Genomic DNA, 18,966 nt, shown 5'->3' with positions numbered 1-18,966 from the left:
GCCTACGCCAGAGGCAAGTTCCCCAGGACCTTACCTCTGCCTCCCATCTCTCTGTAGGAGGGAGGGCTTGGTGCAGGTTATTTGTCCGGCTTTACATGGGTTCTGGGGAGGCTAACTCACTTCACTCCCGGTGCTTGTACGCGCTGTACCCACGCATCCATCTCCTCAGCCCCGAGAACGAAAACATGACTCGTGATTTCATTGAGAATTTTGACAGGATGGTTTTCCTTAGGAAGAGGGAGAATTATTTCTTCTCTCCTTTCTCCCTTTGCTCTCGGGTCCTTGCTTTCAAGGTAAACTGCAGGAAGGGGCTTTTGTGGTGTGGCAGCCAGTCTTCTGTGGGCAGAGGTGTGGGGGGGGGAGGGGGTGAAGGGGGGTGGGGCCCGAAGTGAGTGACAGACGGAGCAACAGTGCATTTGAAAGTATCGAGAGGGAATTTGGTGGTGTCGTTTGGATTCTGTCCCCAGCTTACTGATGTCACATGAAGAACAAACCACAAAATTCTTAAATACTAAGAAATCTCGTTGTGTGCCCGGGTGGCGTTGTGTTCACAGGGGATGGAGTTCCTTCCCATGGCTTTGTAACGCTGCACATTGGCTTCGCTCCCGTGACGTCTGCGGTCACACACGGGAGGCAGTTCTCTGATGTGTATGCTTGTCCACGAATCTGTTGACTCTAGATTTACCTTAAGTCTGTTCTCCGCCAGCGTTTCCTCTTTGTTCTTCTCTGGAGGTTATCTGAGTGATAAGATTGCCTGTGGTTAATTACGGTTTTTCTCTAATAACAGATGTATACCTAAAACTGGAAGATGTGACTCATAAGTTTAACAAGCCCTGTATAATGGATGTGAAGATAGGGCGGAAGAGCTATGACCCCTTTGCCTCGTCGGAGAAAATCCAGCAGCAGGTCAGCAAGTACCCTCTGATGGAGGAGATCGGGTTCCTGGTGCTCGGCATGAGGGTAAGAGGAGCTTTGGTGAGGTGTGTGCGCTCCCCTTACACACCACTCGTGAGATGGATGGCAGGTGCTGCCTCAGTGCTGGTAGAGAAGAAGGAGGGCCCTGTGCTGGTGGGTCGTCCATGAGGCTTGTGAGCTACGAGGGCAGGATTTTTATCTGTCTCTCACTGGTCTGTGGTCTGAGACACTGGTCCTGTAATTAATACACAATGACCAGACCCAAAGATGGGAATGCTGGTGATTTTGTTTTAAAGACATTTTAAGCTTAAGTGCACAATAAATATAAGAAAAGAACTATTTTATACTTTTTGTCTTTTTTTGAAACAAGGTGTGGCCCTGACTGTCCTGTAACTTGCTTTGTAGACCAGGCTGGCCTTGAATTTAGAGATTTACCTGCCTCTGCCTCCCAGGTGCTGTGGAAAAGAACTATTTTATAAATAGAAAAAAAAAACCCACATTATTTCATAGTTTTATTTAAAAGTTTTTATTTGCACAAAGTTCTATGACTTAGTATTTAAATTTTTTTATTTTAGCTGATACATAAGAATCTCATATTTATGCTTTGATATGTGAACATTCTGTTCACCTCAGAATAGGTACAAGGTTGGCAGCATCTGGTGGCTGGGGCTGCTTGGGTCTCTCGTGGTCTGGACCTTTTGTCCATATGCCATCTGGCAGAAGGTCAACTTGAGCATCTGTGCCCTGGGACCACATTCTGAAGGGCCAGAGCACAAGCCTCAGAGGCAGGAAAGACTTGCTGTCATTCTGTAGGGCTATCACAATGGTCGCTTCCCACCTCCGATGTCGCAACACAAATACCAGAATGCGTATGATGGGAAGGACGGATTATTGAAACCACAGCTGGGAAGTAATGTGGCACGTGATCCTCTAAACCAGTAGTGTGTCTAGATGTGCCCGATGATTGCAGCTTGCAAGCACGGTCAAGTGACAGATGAGCTTCCTCCTGGGCATTCAGAGGAAGCTTTGTGGGAGATTACTACCATGCCAGTGACAACAGCAAAGTTAAACCCCATGTTGGTCTTGATCAATAAAGCTGAAGAATTGTTCAAGCAGTTTTTCATTTCAGAAAACTATAATAAACACGAGCCTATAAGAAAAGACAGAAAGGGGCCTGCAGAAGGGCTCGCTGGATAAAGGAGCTTGCTGTGAAAGCGTGACTTGTTTGGTCCCCAGGGCTCACATACAGAGTTCTCTTGGACCCCACACGCGCTCTGTGGTCTTTTCTTACCTTCTCTTGGGATGGAGCTCTCAGTCTGAAAGGCGCTTTCTCCTCTGTCCCCTGCCTTTCCTTCCCCCCCCAGCTCTCCAAAACCGTCCACTATCGATTCTCTCGTTATTCTTCAACTTCTGCCTGTTGTGGGCTTTTGTTGTTGTTTGTTTTAAGAAACCCCATGCTTACCACGCTAGACCGGTGAGTTGCCGATTGAACTGTCTCCCCTTGAAAACCAAAGCAGTTCCTTTCCTGTGTAAAGTCATTTCACTGCTGTGACATAGCTCTCTGGTTAGTCACAAAATGTCTGCGTCTTCTCTTTTTCCTGTTTAACATATCCTGAGGTCTCAGTGGCTCGTATCATCATACCATAATCGAGCACGCACGCTCCTTTTGGCGGCTCCGTGATTTTTTTTCCCAGGCTTTGCTATTACCCACCATGTCACAGTGAGCCATGGGTCTGCCTCGCCGGGTCTTAGACCAGTGGTTCTCAACCTTCCTAAAGCTGCAACCCTGTGATACAGTTCCTCATGTTGTGGTGACCCCCAACCATAAAATTATTTTCATGGCTACTTTTTTTTTGTTTTGTTTTGTTTTTCAAGACAGGGTTTCTTTCTGTAGATCAGGCTGGCTGGGGCGCAGAGATCCTCCTGCCTCTGCTTCCCCTAAACTGGTGCCGCCACCAGCCCCCACCTGACTCTAGAATTTCAATTTTTTTTTTTTTTTTTTTTTTTTTGAGACAGGGTTTCTTTGTGTAGCTTTGTGCCTTTCCTGGATCTCGCTCTGTAGACCAGGCTGGCCTTGAACTCACAAAGATCCACCAGGCTCTGCCTCCCGAGTGCTGGGATTAAAGGTGTGTGCCACCACCGCCCGGCTAGAATTTCAATTTTAGATGGAAATAATAATAACAGACATTGTAGCAAGAACACATTTTTTGGAAGCTTTTTTAAAAAAAATATTTATTTACTATGTATGTAGTGTTCTGTCTGCGTGCATGCCTGCATGCCAGAAAGAGGGCATCAGATCTCATGATAGATGGTTGTGAGCCACCATATGGTTGCTGGCAATTGAACTCAGGACCTCTGGAAGAACAGCTAGTGCTCTTAACCTCTGAGCCATCTCTTCAGCCTTTGTTTTTGTTTTTTGAGGACACCATCTCGTGTAGCTAAGCCTGGCATCTTGGTTGTGTGGGTGAACTCACCTTGAACTTCCGATCCTCTTGCCCCTATCTCATATAAGTGCTGATATTACAGGCGTGTACAACCACACCTGTCTTTTATTGGTGCTGGAGAGTGAGCCCAGGGCTGTTTGCATGGGGGGAGAGGGAGTATCGCTGTTATATTCCAGCTCCTCTCTACTTGAACTTCTATTTCTGTGGCAGAGTTTCATGTAGTCCATTGCTTTAAACTTGCTGTGTAGCCAAGGATGACCTTGAACTCCTAAGCTTCCGCTTCTACTTCCCAAGTGTTGAGGCATGTGTTCCTAACTAAACCCAGCTAAGCGTGCAATATTAAGAAATGCTCTCATCTTGGCCCTGTAAATTTGTGAATAATTTTGATGGATTGAAATAGAGAATTCTGTCATGTTGAAAATCTGTTACTCTTAGAAGCTTTTCAGAAGTGGGGCACCTGAATGCTAGGTGCACTTTCAGCCCCTGTTCATGTGGCGATATGATTCCCTTCAGGTATGAGAAATCGTGAAATCACCCCTCATGGCCAAGGGCACCCGTACTATTGTTTGACTGTTCACTGCTCTTTTATTTTGACAGGTTTATCATGTTCATTCTGACAGCTATGAGACACAAAACCAGCACTATGGAAGAAGCTTAACAAAAGAGACGCTAAAGGAAGGTGAGCACTCACAATGAATGCTTTGCTACTGCAGTCAGCAAGATGGTTCCGATCATATTTGTTTTCATTCTCCTGCGGAACAGTGATTCAACTCATAAACTTTAAGAAAAAAGAAACCTCAATCGACAGATGTAGGTTTACCATTATCCTTGGACCCTAGTATACCCGAGTGTGGGTTGTGAGTGCCCCCTTCCTTTTACACTTCGGTTAGTGTCTCACTGGTAAGCTTGCTGGCCCGCTCGCTTCCTACTGCTGTGGTAAGGTCCGTCCAGGAAGAAGTCTTTGTTCTGGTTCAGTTTCCGTGTGTGGATTCTTTGCATTGGGCACATCATTGGAGGAGCTATGGGGAGCAAATGTGTTCTGTTCTCTGATGACCAGGAGGCAGGGAGGCCACTAATGACCTGTGTACTATTAGCCCACCTCTCAAAATCCTCCAGCTGCCTCATACCATGTATTCAACATGGGGTCTTCGAGAACTCACGGAGCTGTCCTGTAGCAGTGTGCACTCCTGAAGTACAAACTGCTGAACACCATTGCCCACCTCAGCGTCAAAACTTTCCAATCATATTCTCCTGGGCTGGGTGGCTCATCCCTTTAATCCCAGCAGCTGTGGGATTAAATTCTAAATTAACAAAATGAATTGAGTATAAATTGTATTTAAAGTGCTCATTGTGCAGGAGACTTTAAGGTGCAGTTTTGTGTGGAGTGTCTTTGTATAGCTTCCCTCTGTAGCTTTGCCGCTTCTAAGGTTATTGATGAATAAGCAGGTGGTATTGGCTTTATAAACCGTTAACATATGTGCTTCTGTAAAATTCTGGTGATCTGGATATTACAAAAGGACATCGGCCTTTTAGAAATAATTTTGCTTTAGGTGATTGTGGCGGTTTGAAAGAAAATGGCCCCCAAAGGGAGTGGCACTATTAGGAGGTGTGGCCTTGTTGGAGCAGGTGTGGTCTTATTGGAGGAAATGTGTCATTTTTGAGGTGGGCTTTGAAGTCTCATATATGCTCAAGCCACACCCAGAGAGTCAGTTCACTTCCTGTTGCCTTTGGGTCAAGATGTTGGACTCTCAGCTCCAGCACCATGTCTGCCTGCACGCTGCCATACTCATAGCCACCATGCTCCCTGCCATGATGATAATAGTCTAAACCTCTGGAACTGTAAGTCACCATCTCAATTAAATGTTCTCCTTTATAAGAATTGCCATGGTCAGCTGGGCGGTGGTGGCGCACACCTTTAATCCCAGCACTCAGGAGGCAGAGGCAGGCGGATCTCTGTGAGTTCGAGGCCAGACTGGGCTACATAGAGAAACCCCATCTTAAAAGAAGGGAGGGAGGGAGGGAGGGAGGGAGAGAGAGAGAGAGAGAGAGAGAGAGAGAGAGAGAGAGAGAGAGAGAGAGAGAGAAAAGGAAGCAATAAAGTAAAATTAGATAAAATTAAAACAAACAAACCCACCACTTTACACACACACAGAAATCTCATAAACACACACAACTGGAAACCATAAAATGTATGCAAAGGACAGATAATGTAAAGAAAAGGAAAAAGGTGCTGACAAAGAATTGAGACAAAGAACCTCCAAAGCTGCCACTGCGTGTGTTTTTTCTGGTGGTCATCTACTGCTGGGCTGGGGCCTGGCCGAAGAGTTGTTTGTGTATCTAGTGAGACTCCATTGGAGAAAACGGATTTTTCTTTTGAGAACAATTATCATTTGGAGATAGCGTTTGTGTTAGAGATGGAGGCTTATGTCCACTTCCCCTCTCAGCGCTGGAACCCCCCTGTACAGGCCCTGTGCATGCTGCCACAGTTTCTGTGAGTTCATATGTGTGCTGGTCCTGCTGTATTGAGAAGGCCTTGTTTCTTTCGAGTCTACCATCCCCACTGACACTTACACTCTTTCCTCCTCCTCCTCCTCTTCCACTGAGTTCCCTGATACATGAAGGGAGGGGATTGATGGAGACCTCCCATTTAGGACTGAGTGTTCCAAGGTCTTTCACTCTCTGCACATTGTCTGGCTGTGGGTCTCTGCATTAGTTCCCATCTACTGCAGGAGAAAGCATCTCTGATGATGGCTGAGAAAGGCACTGATACATGGGTATAGCAAAATGTCACTAGGTATCATTTTATCGCTTCAATTCTTTAGCAGAACAGTAGTATTTGGTTTTCCCCTACATGCCTGGCCTATCTTTGGTTTTTGGCCCCCTGAAACAGTGCTGGGGATGGGTTCCATCTCATGGAGTGGGCCTTAACTCAAATCAGGTATTAGTTGCTTAGTCCCATACCTTTGTACCACTACTGCAGTACTGCATCTTGCAGGTAGACAGACCACCCTTATACATCAAAGGGATTATAGCTGGGTTGGTGTTTACCATCACCTTTGGTAGTGTGCAGAGTGCCTTCCTATACCATGAGCACTAGTCATTAAGGATGAAGGCTCTAGGTAGGAACCAGCTTGACTTCTCCATGTTCATTGACTTGTGTAGGTGCTTCAACAATTGGTCCTTAGCATCAGTTTGTGGGTAGCAACCAATAACTTTGGCAACAGCCTGGTTGCTTGGGGGTTCCCATGGGGCTCCCTTTGGTCAACAACTCCATTAAATGTAATCCATTCCTTCAACAGGATGCTTCATTTGGTGATGAGAGATGTCCATCTGGGGCTCTGTCTCCCCATTATTTGGCGATTCCATTTAGATCACCTTCATAATATGTATATATTTTAGGAAGCTTCTACTGTATTAGGTTTCCATACTACCCTTCAAATGGCCCTTAATTTTAGCTGTCCCTTCCCATATTCCCTCCCTCACCCTCTCTTCCCTCCTCCCCATTTGATTCTTCTTCTTCTTCTGTTCCATTCACCCCCTGTCTTAGTCAATGTTCTATTGCTGAGAAGAGACACCATGACCATGGCAACTCTTATGAAGAAAGCATTTAGTTGGGACTTGCTAACAGTTTCAGAGGTTTGGTCCATGATCATTAGGGTGAGGAGCATGGCAGTATGCAGGCAGACATGATAGCTGAAAGTTCTACCTCCAGATCCGAAGGCATCAGGAAGAGAGTGCCAGGGGCCTGGCTTGGGCTCTTGAAACCTCAAAGCCCACCCCCAGTGACACACTTCCTCCAACAGGGCTGCACCTACTCTAACAAGGTCACACCTCCTAATCCTTTCAGTTAGTACCACGCCCTGGTAACCAAGCATTCAGGAGGCCATTCTCACTGAAAGCACTATACCCCTAATCCATAACTATCTTCTTTCCCCTCCCTAGGATGATCCAGCTTCCTTCCTAGTCCCTTACTGTACACCTAACCTCTGAGGTTATATGGATTGCAGCCTGCTTATTGAAGCCTTAACAGCTAACATCTACATATAAATGAATGCACACCATATTTGTCTTTTGGGTCTGGGTTACCTCACTGATTTTTTTTTCCACCTAGCTCCATCCATTTACCTGCAAATTTAATGATTTTATTTTTTGTTCAAACAGCCGAGTAATACTCAATTTTGCAATTTACCACATTTTCTTTATCCATTCATCTTGGCAGACCTTTAGGTTGTTTCCACTTGCTGGCTGTTAGGAATTGAGCCGCAATGAACATGGTTGAGCAAGTGTCTCTTGAGTAGGATGAAGCATTCTTTGGGCGTATGCCCAAGAGTGGTCTAACGGGATCTTGGGTAGGTCTGTCCCCAGCTTCCTGAGGAAACACCACCCTGATTTCCATAGCAGCTGTATCTGCTTGCACTCCCACCAGCAATGGATGAGTGTTCCCCTTCTTCCACACCCTCGACAACAGCGTGAGCTGTCGCTTGTTCTATTGATCCTGGCATTTTGATTGGTGTAAGATGAAGTCTCAAAGTAGTTTTGATTTGCATTTTCCTGATGATTGACTTCCTTTCTTAAGTTTGTGCCTCATAGTGGGGAACAAGTTACATAAAAGCAACTTGCCTAACCTGTATAATCCCAAGTATGATTCAGTATATTAAGGTGTAGCCCCCCCCCCTTTTTTTTGAAGGTTTATTTTTTATTTTATAGGTATGGATTTTCTTCCTGTATATATGTAAGTGTACCTTGTGGATGCCTGCCTGCTGCCCATGGAGGCCAGAAGAGGGATCAGATCCCCTGGGACTGGAGTTATAGATGCTTGGGAACCCCATGTGGGTACTGGGACTTGACCCTGAGTCCTCTAGAAGAGCAGCCAGTGCTCTTGTGGTTTACTAGCCAATGGTTCAGCCCAGTTGAGGTGTAGTTTAAAAAGAGGGTTGATAATCTCCTTCCCCACCTCCCTCAGTTCCTCTCTCCTCTTCCTCTAGGCAGGTGCTCTATCACAATGTACATCACTAGCCATCTCCTCGATTTTTATTTTGAGTCCGAGACTCACCAGGTTCCCCAGGCCAGCCTGTGCTCACTGTGACCCAGGCAGGCCTTGAACGTGGAATCTTCCTGCCTCAGCTGTCTGTGTTGCTGGCACAGGCCTGCACCCCAGGCCTTAGAGCTCCTTCTCAATACCAGTGCCATCTCTATCAAGAGTAGAGTTCTTTATCAGAGCATTGTGGTCTGTGTTTCTATGTGCCAGTCACTGTGGAGTTAATGATTTGATTAGCTAGAAGGCATGTTGTGACCAAGTGAAGAATTTTATCTGCCACGAGCTCACTCTCCAAGTGACAGCTTCACGGATTGACCCTAACTCTGATGTATTTCCTTTACAGGTGTCTCCAAGTTTTTCCACAATGGCTTCTGTCTAAGAAAAGACGCGGTTGCTGCCAGTATTCAGAAGGTTGAGAAGATTCTCCAATGGTTTGAAAATCAGAAGCAGCTTAACTTTTATGCCAGCTCATTACTGTTTGTTTATGAAGGTTCATCTCAGCCAGCTACTACAAAATCAAACGATAGAACTTTGGCGGGGAAGTTTCTCTCCAAAGGCCACCTGTCGGACGCAGACGTACTGGAGTGCAATAACAACTTTCACCTGTTCAGCTCCCCGGCCAATGGGACATCAGTAGGCAAAAGCTTATCCAAGGTGTACGCCAGGCACAGAAAGCTGTACTCAAAAAAGCACCACAGTCAGACTTCACTGAAAGTAGAAACTCTGGAGCAAGACAACGGGTGGAAAAGCATGTCCCAGGAACACCTAAACGGAAACGTACTCTCCCAACTGGAAAAGGTGTTCTATCACCTTCCCGCCGCAGGGCGCCAGGAGATCACAGATGTGGAAGTGCGGATGATAGACTTCGCCCACGTGTTCCCTAGCAACACAGTCGATGAGGGGTATGTTTACGGTCTGAAGCATCTAGTTGCCGTCCTTCGGAGTATTTTAGACAGTTGAGTCTCACTGCAGTCTGTGAAGGAGCGGGCCGATCACCGTGGAGAGCCACAGGCATCAGCTGGGCCCCTGTAACGATGCTCTGTAAAAAGTTTGTATTGTGAGTCAACGTTTTATTTGTCTTTATACTTTTGGTAGAAGGTTAACTTTTTTATATTCTTACTCAGGAATACTAATTTGTTCATTAGAAAACTATGAAGAATAAAGAAACAGGAATGTCGAGCAGGGAATGTGTGACAGGGAGTAAATAGCTGTAACACCGTTTGCAAACCATTACTCAGCCATTCAGAGTTCATGTAGCTTTCTGTAGCCAGTCACCATGGAATCTCTGTCCACTCAACCTTGCCGGTGAGCTGTCTCTAAACTATGACATCGCCAGACCACCTTAAGATCTAGAAAGTGCAGGTTGTGTTCATCAGGACCAGTGTGCCCGAGCTCCCTAAAACTGGAGAACATTTGACACGGAGATGAGGTTGTGTGGGCTCCACGTTAAAAGCAGAGAGCAAGTGGTGGCTCACGCCTTTAATCCCAGCACTCGGGAGGCAGAGGCAGATGGATCTCTGTGAGTTCGAGGCCAGCCTGGGCTACAGAGTGAGTGCCAGGAAAGGCGCCAAAGCTACACAGAGAAACCCTGTCTCGAAAAACAAAACACAAAAAACAAACAAACAAACAAAAAAAGCAGAGAGCAGTGGATGAAAGGTGCTTAACGGGGCGTGGTCCACCCTGGGGTCTCCTGCAGTTCCTTCTCTGTGCTCCACGCTGTGCCTCATGGGAAAGGTGAGTGAGGCACATGGCTGGCAACAGTCTTGGAATTAAATAGCACAAATTCTTCCTCCCTAGGGTCAGGAGAAGAGAGGTTATTTGTAAAGAACAAATGACTTTCTTTTTTTTTTTTCCCTCAAGGATTTCATTTTTGGAAAAGTCTTCATTTACTCTGTTGTGAAAAGTGCGATGCTTTTTATTACCATTCTGAGGCTTTGGAAAGTTGCATGGTGGAAACTTAGTTTTGTTTCTTCTTTAAATAATTTTTGAGACCCTTTTCCATTAAAAAAAAATCTATTTTTTTTTTTAAATGTATCCCCATTTACTTTTGAGCCTTAACATAAACACATTTCTCAGAATCTGGTTAAGCAGAGCCAATGCCATGCCTGGTGTAGATTGGAATCCTGTGTAGGTTTCCCGCCCGTGGCACCTAACAGAGATATCATAGTTTAATTTCACTGAGAACGAGGGCAGGCAACTTTTCCTTGAAGAAGTAGATTTATAGGTATTATGTTTATTTTACAGCTACAACCCTTTTGAAATTAACTAGTTATTTATCAGTAAAATATTTTTAAAATGGATATTAAACTCTCAAGTCCTTTCCTGTCAGTACTGTAATAATGGCTTGCACTTTGACTCACTGGTGTGTTACAATAATTGAACAGCTTGACGTTTCTGAAAAGTATTTTTGAGTTGTGACTTTACCTTTTTTTAAAACCCCGTTTTCCTTCAGAATTACTAATGAAACTGTTATACCCTAGAACCATTTTCTTGAACGTGGAGGGAATTTTCAGTTTATCTTACTCTCCTGACCCCATCACCGGGTAGTTTTGCAAATGCCCACACCCAAACGTGAGCCAGGAATAAATGGGTCATTAGCCAGCGTGCCTCGGGCGTGTGCGTGTCGTGAGTTTTCACTCAGGAGGCTCCAAGTCTCCTCCACAAGGACTCCATGTTCTCTGCCCAAGTGTGTACTGGCTAGAGATGGTTTTGTCTCTTACATTTTTGTGGGAGTGCGTTCCTAGCGATAATTCTTAGAAAACTTTGAATTTTACCTTTTTTTCTTACAATAGTGACTTTTGTTCCTGGGTGTGATTCAGTAACTCTCAAGCTCATCTGGTGAACACTATTTTGAATCTTAAGAGGCAGTCTGGGATGATGTCAAGCTGTGGGCGATGAATAAGTCAGCTCAAGTACTCAAAGCTTTGGGCACACGGTCGCTCAGTAAAGTCCTTCATCTACAGCTGTTTGCAGCATTTTGGAAGCCAGCATCCTGCCTTCCTGATGACTAGGTTTTGTCTGAATAAAACAGGAAACGATTCTTATCTCTGCTTTTCAGGGAAGGGATTAATACTCAATTCTTGTTTACATTTTAACACTGTTGCCCACTTTATGTTACTTTTTGATTATGCTTTTGATGACGTGATGAACGTGTATATGTAACCAACCTGTGGCGTTTTCTGGTCTGTCCTGTATTGTAAGATGATGCTGAGATTTGCCACTTAGGGGATGAGGCATCCATCACTAGCCAAGCATATGTGAACACACGGATATTTAAGAACTAAGCAAATGAGGAGACGATTCGGACTGATGGAAATGCTAGCTCTCCCCTCCCCCAACATGATTTGAGTGTATTTCTTAGGGGATGCACTCTCATGGAAAGGACTTTCTTAATTGTGGATGTGAATACGTTTCTCAAATAAAAGTTTAAAATTGTAAAATAGTTTTATAATAAAGTATTTACATTAATTATTTTAATATGGATGGAAGTTACATAAATTATAATTGTTAAATATTTAAGTCATCTTTCGAGAGAGTTTTGAAAATGTGTGTAAGTGGTTCTAATAGCCGTTCAATTGCTTTGTGTGACTGAAGGGGCTTGTGCACTCTGCCTGTCCACACTACAGGTTGCTACCATGGCCCTGCAGGCTGCTCAACTGACAAAGAACTATTTTCTGAATGTTGATGTCCTGTAATTTAGTGGTTTGTGATCTCCGTGGCAATGCTCTTCCCACCAGGCCTAGGAACTACCAAGTTTATAGCATTTGGGGGAAAATGAATTTCCATAATTGGGTTGCAGTCTTCTCGTTGAGTTCTGAATTTGGAAGGTGTAGGCAGGAGGGAGTTGCTGAACTGTGAAATGGACAGGCACTGAGGCCGGCCTTTGAATGGCCGACTGTTAGTACCACTCCTCTTGAGGTCTGATGTTTAAACAGCTGTTCACACTTATCTTCCAGACCCTTGACCTTGAGTTTTGTATATTTTGTAGCTGCAATTGTCCTTTCTCTTCCCCCTAAAATGGTTTAATTGCCCAGAAACATCCAGTCCTTTTTAGAATGCGGTTACCCTTAGGGTGGTTCACCCAGATTCCTTTACCAAGCATGCACCAGGTCGAGCATTTTCAGCCCCTCTCCAGTACACATCTGTGAAGCAGTTAAGTCTAACCATTCCCAGCATCCTGTCTAGGTGGAGTGGCTGCTAGGGACTTCTTTCCCACAGATCTACAGACACCTGCACTTAAAGCTGTTAAGGAGAGTGTGTGCGTAAAGATTAAATGGTAAGTATGGAGTTAACAAAGAAGGCAGATAATTTTTTACTTTTAAGCTGACACCAAGTGAAAGTGAGGTGAGGTCAGATGTGCAGAGTTGTCCCTCCAGCTGACTCGCCATCTGGGGGGCAGTTATAGACAAGGTAAAACAACGCTCAATTCCACTTGTGCTCGTAAAGGTATGTTTAGCTTCACCTCTAGAACAATATTAGCATAGCGTCACCGCGGTCAGCCCTTACTGGTGCGAACGTTTCAGACCTCGGATTTAAATCACCAGTATTTCACATTTGTCAGTGGATACGAAGTGACTCCTTCACTTCAGAGTAGTCGCATTATAACATAAAATACTGATATTTGGAGGAAGAGTCCACATCTTTGATGGCAATACTGAAAGTCTTCCAACTTGTTTGGCCAACTTCTATTACGAGCTGCCACGATTCATGCCATTAAGTCAGTAGAAAGTCAGAGGGTTTTTTTTTTATTATTATTATTTTTAAAAATGTATCATTGTGGTTAAACTTTGGCCCAGTGTCCACTTACAGGATTAACAGTTTCATTATTGAAGGTAGGGTTTGTGATCCCCTGTAGAGAAGGGGAAAGGCACACACAGACACTTTGCTGTGGGATCAATACTGGAAGACGTACAAAATTATGGAAAATTGCACCCCGATTGTGTCCAGGGTAACTACGGGCAACAGTGCCAGCCCCGCCCCCCTTCCCCATACTTGATGAATGAATGTATCGCTGTACTTGGGTGTAAATGTTCTAAATGTCTCCAGTTTTCTTTTTCAGTGTTTGTAATTTGTACGTTGACAGGATATTCTTGGAGTGCAGGGGTCATCACTGTGTTTCTAGAATCATTTAATGTGATGTACCAATTTTTATAAGTGATATTTAGATAATTCCAATAACTGTATATTCGACAACTTATTAAAATGTTTTGCATTGGAGTTTCTTTCATTAATTACCACATTTGAACAAACTCACGGTGTAAAAGACACTCCGCAAATGCTGGGGTACTGTGGCATAAACATGGTGTCATCGGGAGGGATTCACAGATGACAGAGTTGATAGAAACTTGCTCATTGAATGAGGGTGAGTGGGATCGATTTGTGTGAGTGCTTTTTTTTTTTCCTATCATACAAACTAAAATCTCGGGGAAATTGGTGCTGCCGTGAAAACGCTATGGGTGTTGTCTTGTTTTGTGAGGCAGACTCATGTAGCCCAGGCTGGCCTCAAACTCAGAGATCTCCCTGCCTCTGCCTTCAGAGTGCTGAGATTAGAGATATGGCCACGACGCATGGCTTTAAGATACTGTGATTTTGAAAAGTTAACTTGGAAAGACTTGTGTCTATTTAAATTTTGTGGATTGGTCTCCTACTGAGTGGCCCCGGTATTTTCATTCATTAAGAGGAATTAGAGATATTTATCTGCTTTGAGTTTTGATTTCGAAAAGTTATGTGTGTGTGGGGGGGGTATGCACAGGCGTGCAGGCGCTCTTGGAGGCCAGCAGTGTCTTGGGTTCCCTGGGAGCTGGAGTTCCAGGCAGTTGTGAGCCGATCCACGTGGTGCTGGGAACTGAACTAAGGCTCCCCGCCTCCTGCAAACTGCTCAGCGTCTTTCCAGCTTCAGTCTTATATTTAAGTGTGGTGCTTGTGAACACATGCTGTGATTCATTTGAACACTGGAGGATAACTTGGGAGAGTGAGATCACGATGGGATCTGGGAGGCTTCTGAGGCAAGTAAGTGCCTTTACCCACAGAGCTACCTTGCCCATCCACAGTTGACTTTTAAACGAGGTTATCCCATAGCCCAGGCTGGCCTCCGAACTTTCTATATAGATGAAGCTGGCCTTGAATTCCTGATCCCCCTACCTTTACCTCCACAGTTCTGAGATGATGATGATGTGCCAACATACCTGGCTTGAGATTTTAAAAATAGAGTCCCATAAGTCTTTCTCAAGATGTGTGCTCTCTAGGACTGAAGAAAGGCAAGTCATGGAGCTAAGCTGCTCCATCAGGACTATACGGGGAACCAGTGCGGACAGCATGGAGAGGCCATGGCCCCTCCTTGTCAGTCCATACTAAGTTAATACTCAGGGAGCCATGATGCCCTCACATCTGCCAAAGTAAGTCAGTACTTTTTGTTTGTTTGTGTGTGTGTGTGTGTGTGATTTTTTTTTTTTTTTTCAAGACAGGGTTCTCTGTAGTTTTGGAGCCTGTCCTGGATCTCGCTCTGCAGATCAGGCTGGCCTTGAACTCACAGAGATCCGCCTGGCTCTGCCTCCTGAGTGCTGGGATTAAAGGCGTGCGCTGCCGCCGCCGCCGCCGCCCAGCAATACTTTTGTTTTAACTGGCTAAGACTAGCTGCTCAAGTCCTGAAGAGACCAGAATGTCACTGTCATAATCCCCGAGTCATAGGCTAAGTACCAAGACTACATGCTGACGTGAACCAAAAGTGCAGTCAGTGGGTTGGCTGAGAAAATGCTGAGTCTGGCCTCCGGGGCATCTGTGTGGTACTGCTGGTTGTGGGATTGCACTTGTATGCAGCAAGACTTGAACATTACCCCCTGGGTGCGGAGATTGCGGGACCAGGTGGGCTACCTGGCCAGAGCTGGTACAAAGAAAAGAGAAATAGGCAGGGAAGTTGAGGTAGGAGGATCACCACAAGCTAAGCCTAGCTGGGGCCACAGAGTAACAACCCCATCCCCCTTCTCAAACAGAAATTAATGGCAGAAAGTGGATTTGAGATGTGAGAGGATGCAGCCGGAAGTGGCCCAGTGGTGGCCCTTCTCAGGGGGAAGGTAGGATCGTTAGCTTTGTGCAGACCTCAGCTCCACTTCCCGCTGTAGGTTTGGCATCCTGGGATGACAGACTAGACTCGCCATTTTCTATTATTTGTGCCTTGGCCTTTGCGCTATGATTGCCGACAGCTTTGCCAGTTCAAGGAGCATGGTCTGTGTGAACCACAGCATCCTGGACATCCAAACGCGGCCCAGCTATGTTCGTTGGAAATTACCATGATCTCTGAGCTACACCCGCAGTCCTTACGATTGTTATTGAAGGGCCTTGGGGGGTGGGGGGGTGTGTGGCATGGTGGATAAGAGTGCTATGTAAGCAATAAGGACTGGAATTTGAATTCCCAGCACCAGTGTAAAAATAAAAACCAGCCATGGCCTCGGGCACTTTTAATCCTAGCATTGCAGGCAAAGACGGGCAGATCCTGTCTCTTGTCAGCCTGCCTACCTGAAAAACTGAACTTCGAGGTCAGTGACAGAATCTGTGTCGCAGGGCAGTAATCAGAGAGGAATAGACACCACCTCCCTGCTCTAGCCTCTGAAAGGGCAAGCATCCAACACCCCCACCCCATATACACAAAACTGTTACATGTTAACAAAACTGACAAAATCCCTTAGGATCTTTCCCCCTGCAGTTCCGGGAGCTGAACTGCACCCCCACCGTGCCAATAAAAATGGACAAAAATGAACCACTTATTTTGGAAACAATTGCAGTTCGTAACACAAATTGCTATTAATAGAAAACCCAGAGCCAGATACTGGGATGAATGCTGAAAGATCAGAGAAACAGAACAAGCCAGCCACATCCTTACCTCTACGAAATCCTCAGCCTCAAGAGAGTGAGTTCCTGTCTCCTCACGCCTTATATACCTTTCTGTGCCCTGCCATCTTACGTCCCCAGATTAAAGGCGTGTGAGTTTCCCAGTACTGGGATTAAAGGTGTGTGCCACCACGGCCTGGCCGTGTTTCCAGTGTGGCCTTCAACTCAGAGATCCAAGCAGATCTCTGCCTCCCGAGTGATAGGATTAAAGGTGTGTGCCACCACGGCCTGGCCTCTATGTCTAATCTAGTGGCTGACTCTGTCCTCTGATCCCCAGATAAGCTTTATTGGGGGTACACAATGTATCACCACAGCAGTTTGTGTGCCAGGTATCAGGTCAGTTCTGAACAGTGTCACATAGGGCAGTGTGGGTCAGGATTCCTATGGAGACTTACACACACACACACACACACACACACACACACACACACACACACCATTTGGGAAAATGGAAGGCAGGTGATTGGCTGGGCAGAAATGGCAAGCCAGAGCTGACTGGCTAGTTAGGGCTCTCCCTGCTGAGCCATGTTAAAAGTCTACAGATAACTGACTTCAGTTATTTATCCAGATCTGGAACATTCTGTGGCTTAACCGTTAGCTGTAGTTGTATCTTCACAGCATAGGCCCAAGGAAGGTGTCGGTTCGGTTATAAGCACCTCACCGTGCAGCGTGAGGACCATAAACCTGGATGGAACAGGCATACGACTCATGGGTTTGGATGCCTTTCAGAGAAAACCCTTCACACCTAAAACTGCTACAGCGCCTGTGGCCCTCATCAGCTTCAATTGGCATTTTTTTTTTTACTCCCTGTAGCACTTGGCTCCAGCTCATTGTCATTAAGTCAGAGGAGAGAACAATTCAGGTAATTGGTCGGCCTGGCCACTCCAGCAGTAATTGACACTGCGTCTCTCTCCAGTGTAATTGGCTTAACTCTGTCGCGTGGCTTAAACAGAGTGGGTGGATCTGCCCCTGTGGGCTCCACTTCAGTCTCTCTGTTAGGAGATGGACAGCTGGCTCTGCGCTCTGGGGTGCAGGGCAATGAACTCAGGACATTCTCTGCATAGGCTAGCCTAGGGCTTGAGAGAAACGGGTGTATGCAAACAGGTTGCAAACTACTGTTTGGCTTGTATAGGTTGCCAACTCAGTCTCCGTGGATGGCACTGGAGAGGGGCTCTGATGTTGGAGGCCACAGCACAATCAGCCACAGACTCCATCCTCAGATCACTTTCTAGCCAAGGCCAGGCTTGTCTTCTCATGGTCCTTGGTTTCATTGGGCAGCCCTATCTTATATACTGGATACTTATAAATACCCTGAAAAATATACCTTTTGCCCCTTGCCCAGATTCCTATTTGTTACCCACCCTCCTCCGTGTAGTTTTGGTGCCTGTCCTGGATCTCACTCTGTAGACCAGGCTGGCCTCAAACTCACAGAGATCCACCTGGATCAACCTCCCAAGTGCTGGGATTAAAGGCATGCACCACTACCGCCCGGCCCCTCCTCAATTTTAAAGAGTGTTATCCTATGCATCTTATTCATGAACTTCCTCAGTGATGGCAAGTGACAGCTGATTTTTTTCCCCACGTGTACAGAAACTTAAGAGTTCATGACAGGGGCTGGAGAGATGGCTCAGTGGTTAAGAGCACTAAATGCTCTTCCAGAGGACCCGGGTTCAATTCCCACCACCCACATGGCCGCTCACAGCTGCCTGGTAACTCCAGTTCCAGGGGACCCAACACCCTTACACATTACACAGACAAACATGCAGGCAAAACATCAATGCACATAAAAAAGAAAGTTTGTGACAATGATTTTTGTTCTGTATTTAGTACAATGTTAGCTCACAAAGTGGCTGTCAAACTAACTTTTCTCTTGAAAGACCAGGTTCAATTTAGGTGTGAGAGCTGCTTGCCTCTATTTGAGCTCCAACATGCTTCTTGGTTATAATTACCACCCCCACCCACCATGTGCTTCTCATGTGTTTCCCCTAGAGGAGATGCTGGAGCAAACATTTCTCTTTTGTGTTGCAAGGATGAACACCTGTCCTAGGAACTGTATAAAGACAGGTTCGGGGCTGGGAATTTAGCTGAGTGGTAGAGCACTTGCCTAGTAAGCACAAGGCCCTGGGTTCGATCCTCAGCTCAAAAAAAAAAAAGACAGATTCATTGGGCGCTCAGTTTTGGAGGCAGAAAGGTGACCCCCATCTGCTTAACTTTAGTGTTCTGTCTGCGTCATGGCATGGGGCCTGTGGTTGTGGTTGGAACTTGCCAATGAGAGATCATGTGGAACATGGGAAGCAAGAGTTAATTCAGGGGCCTTGCTCAATCACTATAATATCCTCCCTCTGCTCAGAACCAATCCACTCCAGGCAATCGGAATTAGTCTATTCTAAGGGTGGGGTCCCCATGACCTAAGTCCCTCCATCTAGGTCCCAGCTGTGACAGGTCACAGCATCTGTCATCCTGGTTACACAGGGGCTGGCCTTCTAGCACTCAGTCCTCCATAGTGTAGCCGTCTGCCTACTGTGCTTTGAGTCTGTTTTGTTGGCATAGCAACAGGACTGTGTCTTCTCAGAAGAATGATGGTTAATGTTTTGTCAACGTGGCACAGGCTAGAGCCATGTGAGAGGTGGGAACCTCAGTTGAGAAAATGCCACTGTAAGACTGGCCTTTAGACAAGTCTGTGGG

The 18,966-nt window shown here is 45.8% G+C and overlaps 1 protein-coding gene across 2 annotated transcripts in view; it reads left to right on the top strand.

The window, feature by feature from the left end:
• Window positions 1–9,936, top strand: part of Ipmk (inositol polyphosphate multikinase) — a 34,207-nt gene extending 24,271 nt beyond the window's left edge. The window contains exons 4-6 of one of the 2 annotated variants that reach the window (XM_037200067.1): window positions 788–906; window positions 3,957–4,038; window positions 8,741–9,936. In XM_037200067.1, coding sequence (XP_037055962.1) covers window positions 788–906; window positions 3,957–4,038; window positions 8,741–9,357 — 818 coding nt within the window. In that variant the 3' untranslated portion in view covers window positions 9,358–9,936. Of the gene's footprint in view, window positions 1–787; window positions 961–3,956; window positions 4,039–8,740 lie in introns of both variants that reach the window. The other variant, XM_028877266.2, reaches the window with a different exon arrangement.
• Window positions 9,937–18,966: the final 9,030 nt, after the last annotated feature.

Source organism: Peromyscus leucopus, chromosome 16_21 (genome assembly GCF_004664715.2).
Source record: "Peromyscus leucopus breed LL Stock chromosome 16_21, UCI_PerLeu_2.1, whole genome shotgun sequence".
Classification (NCBI taxonomy): domain Eukaryota; kingdom Metazoa; phylum Chordata; class Mammalia; order Rodentia; family Cricetidae; genus Peromyscus; species Peromyscus leucopus.
The sequence above is the reverse complement of the archived record's forward strand: the minus strand, read 5'-3'. Positions and strand labels throughout refer to the sequence as shown.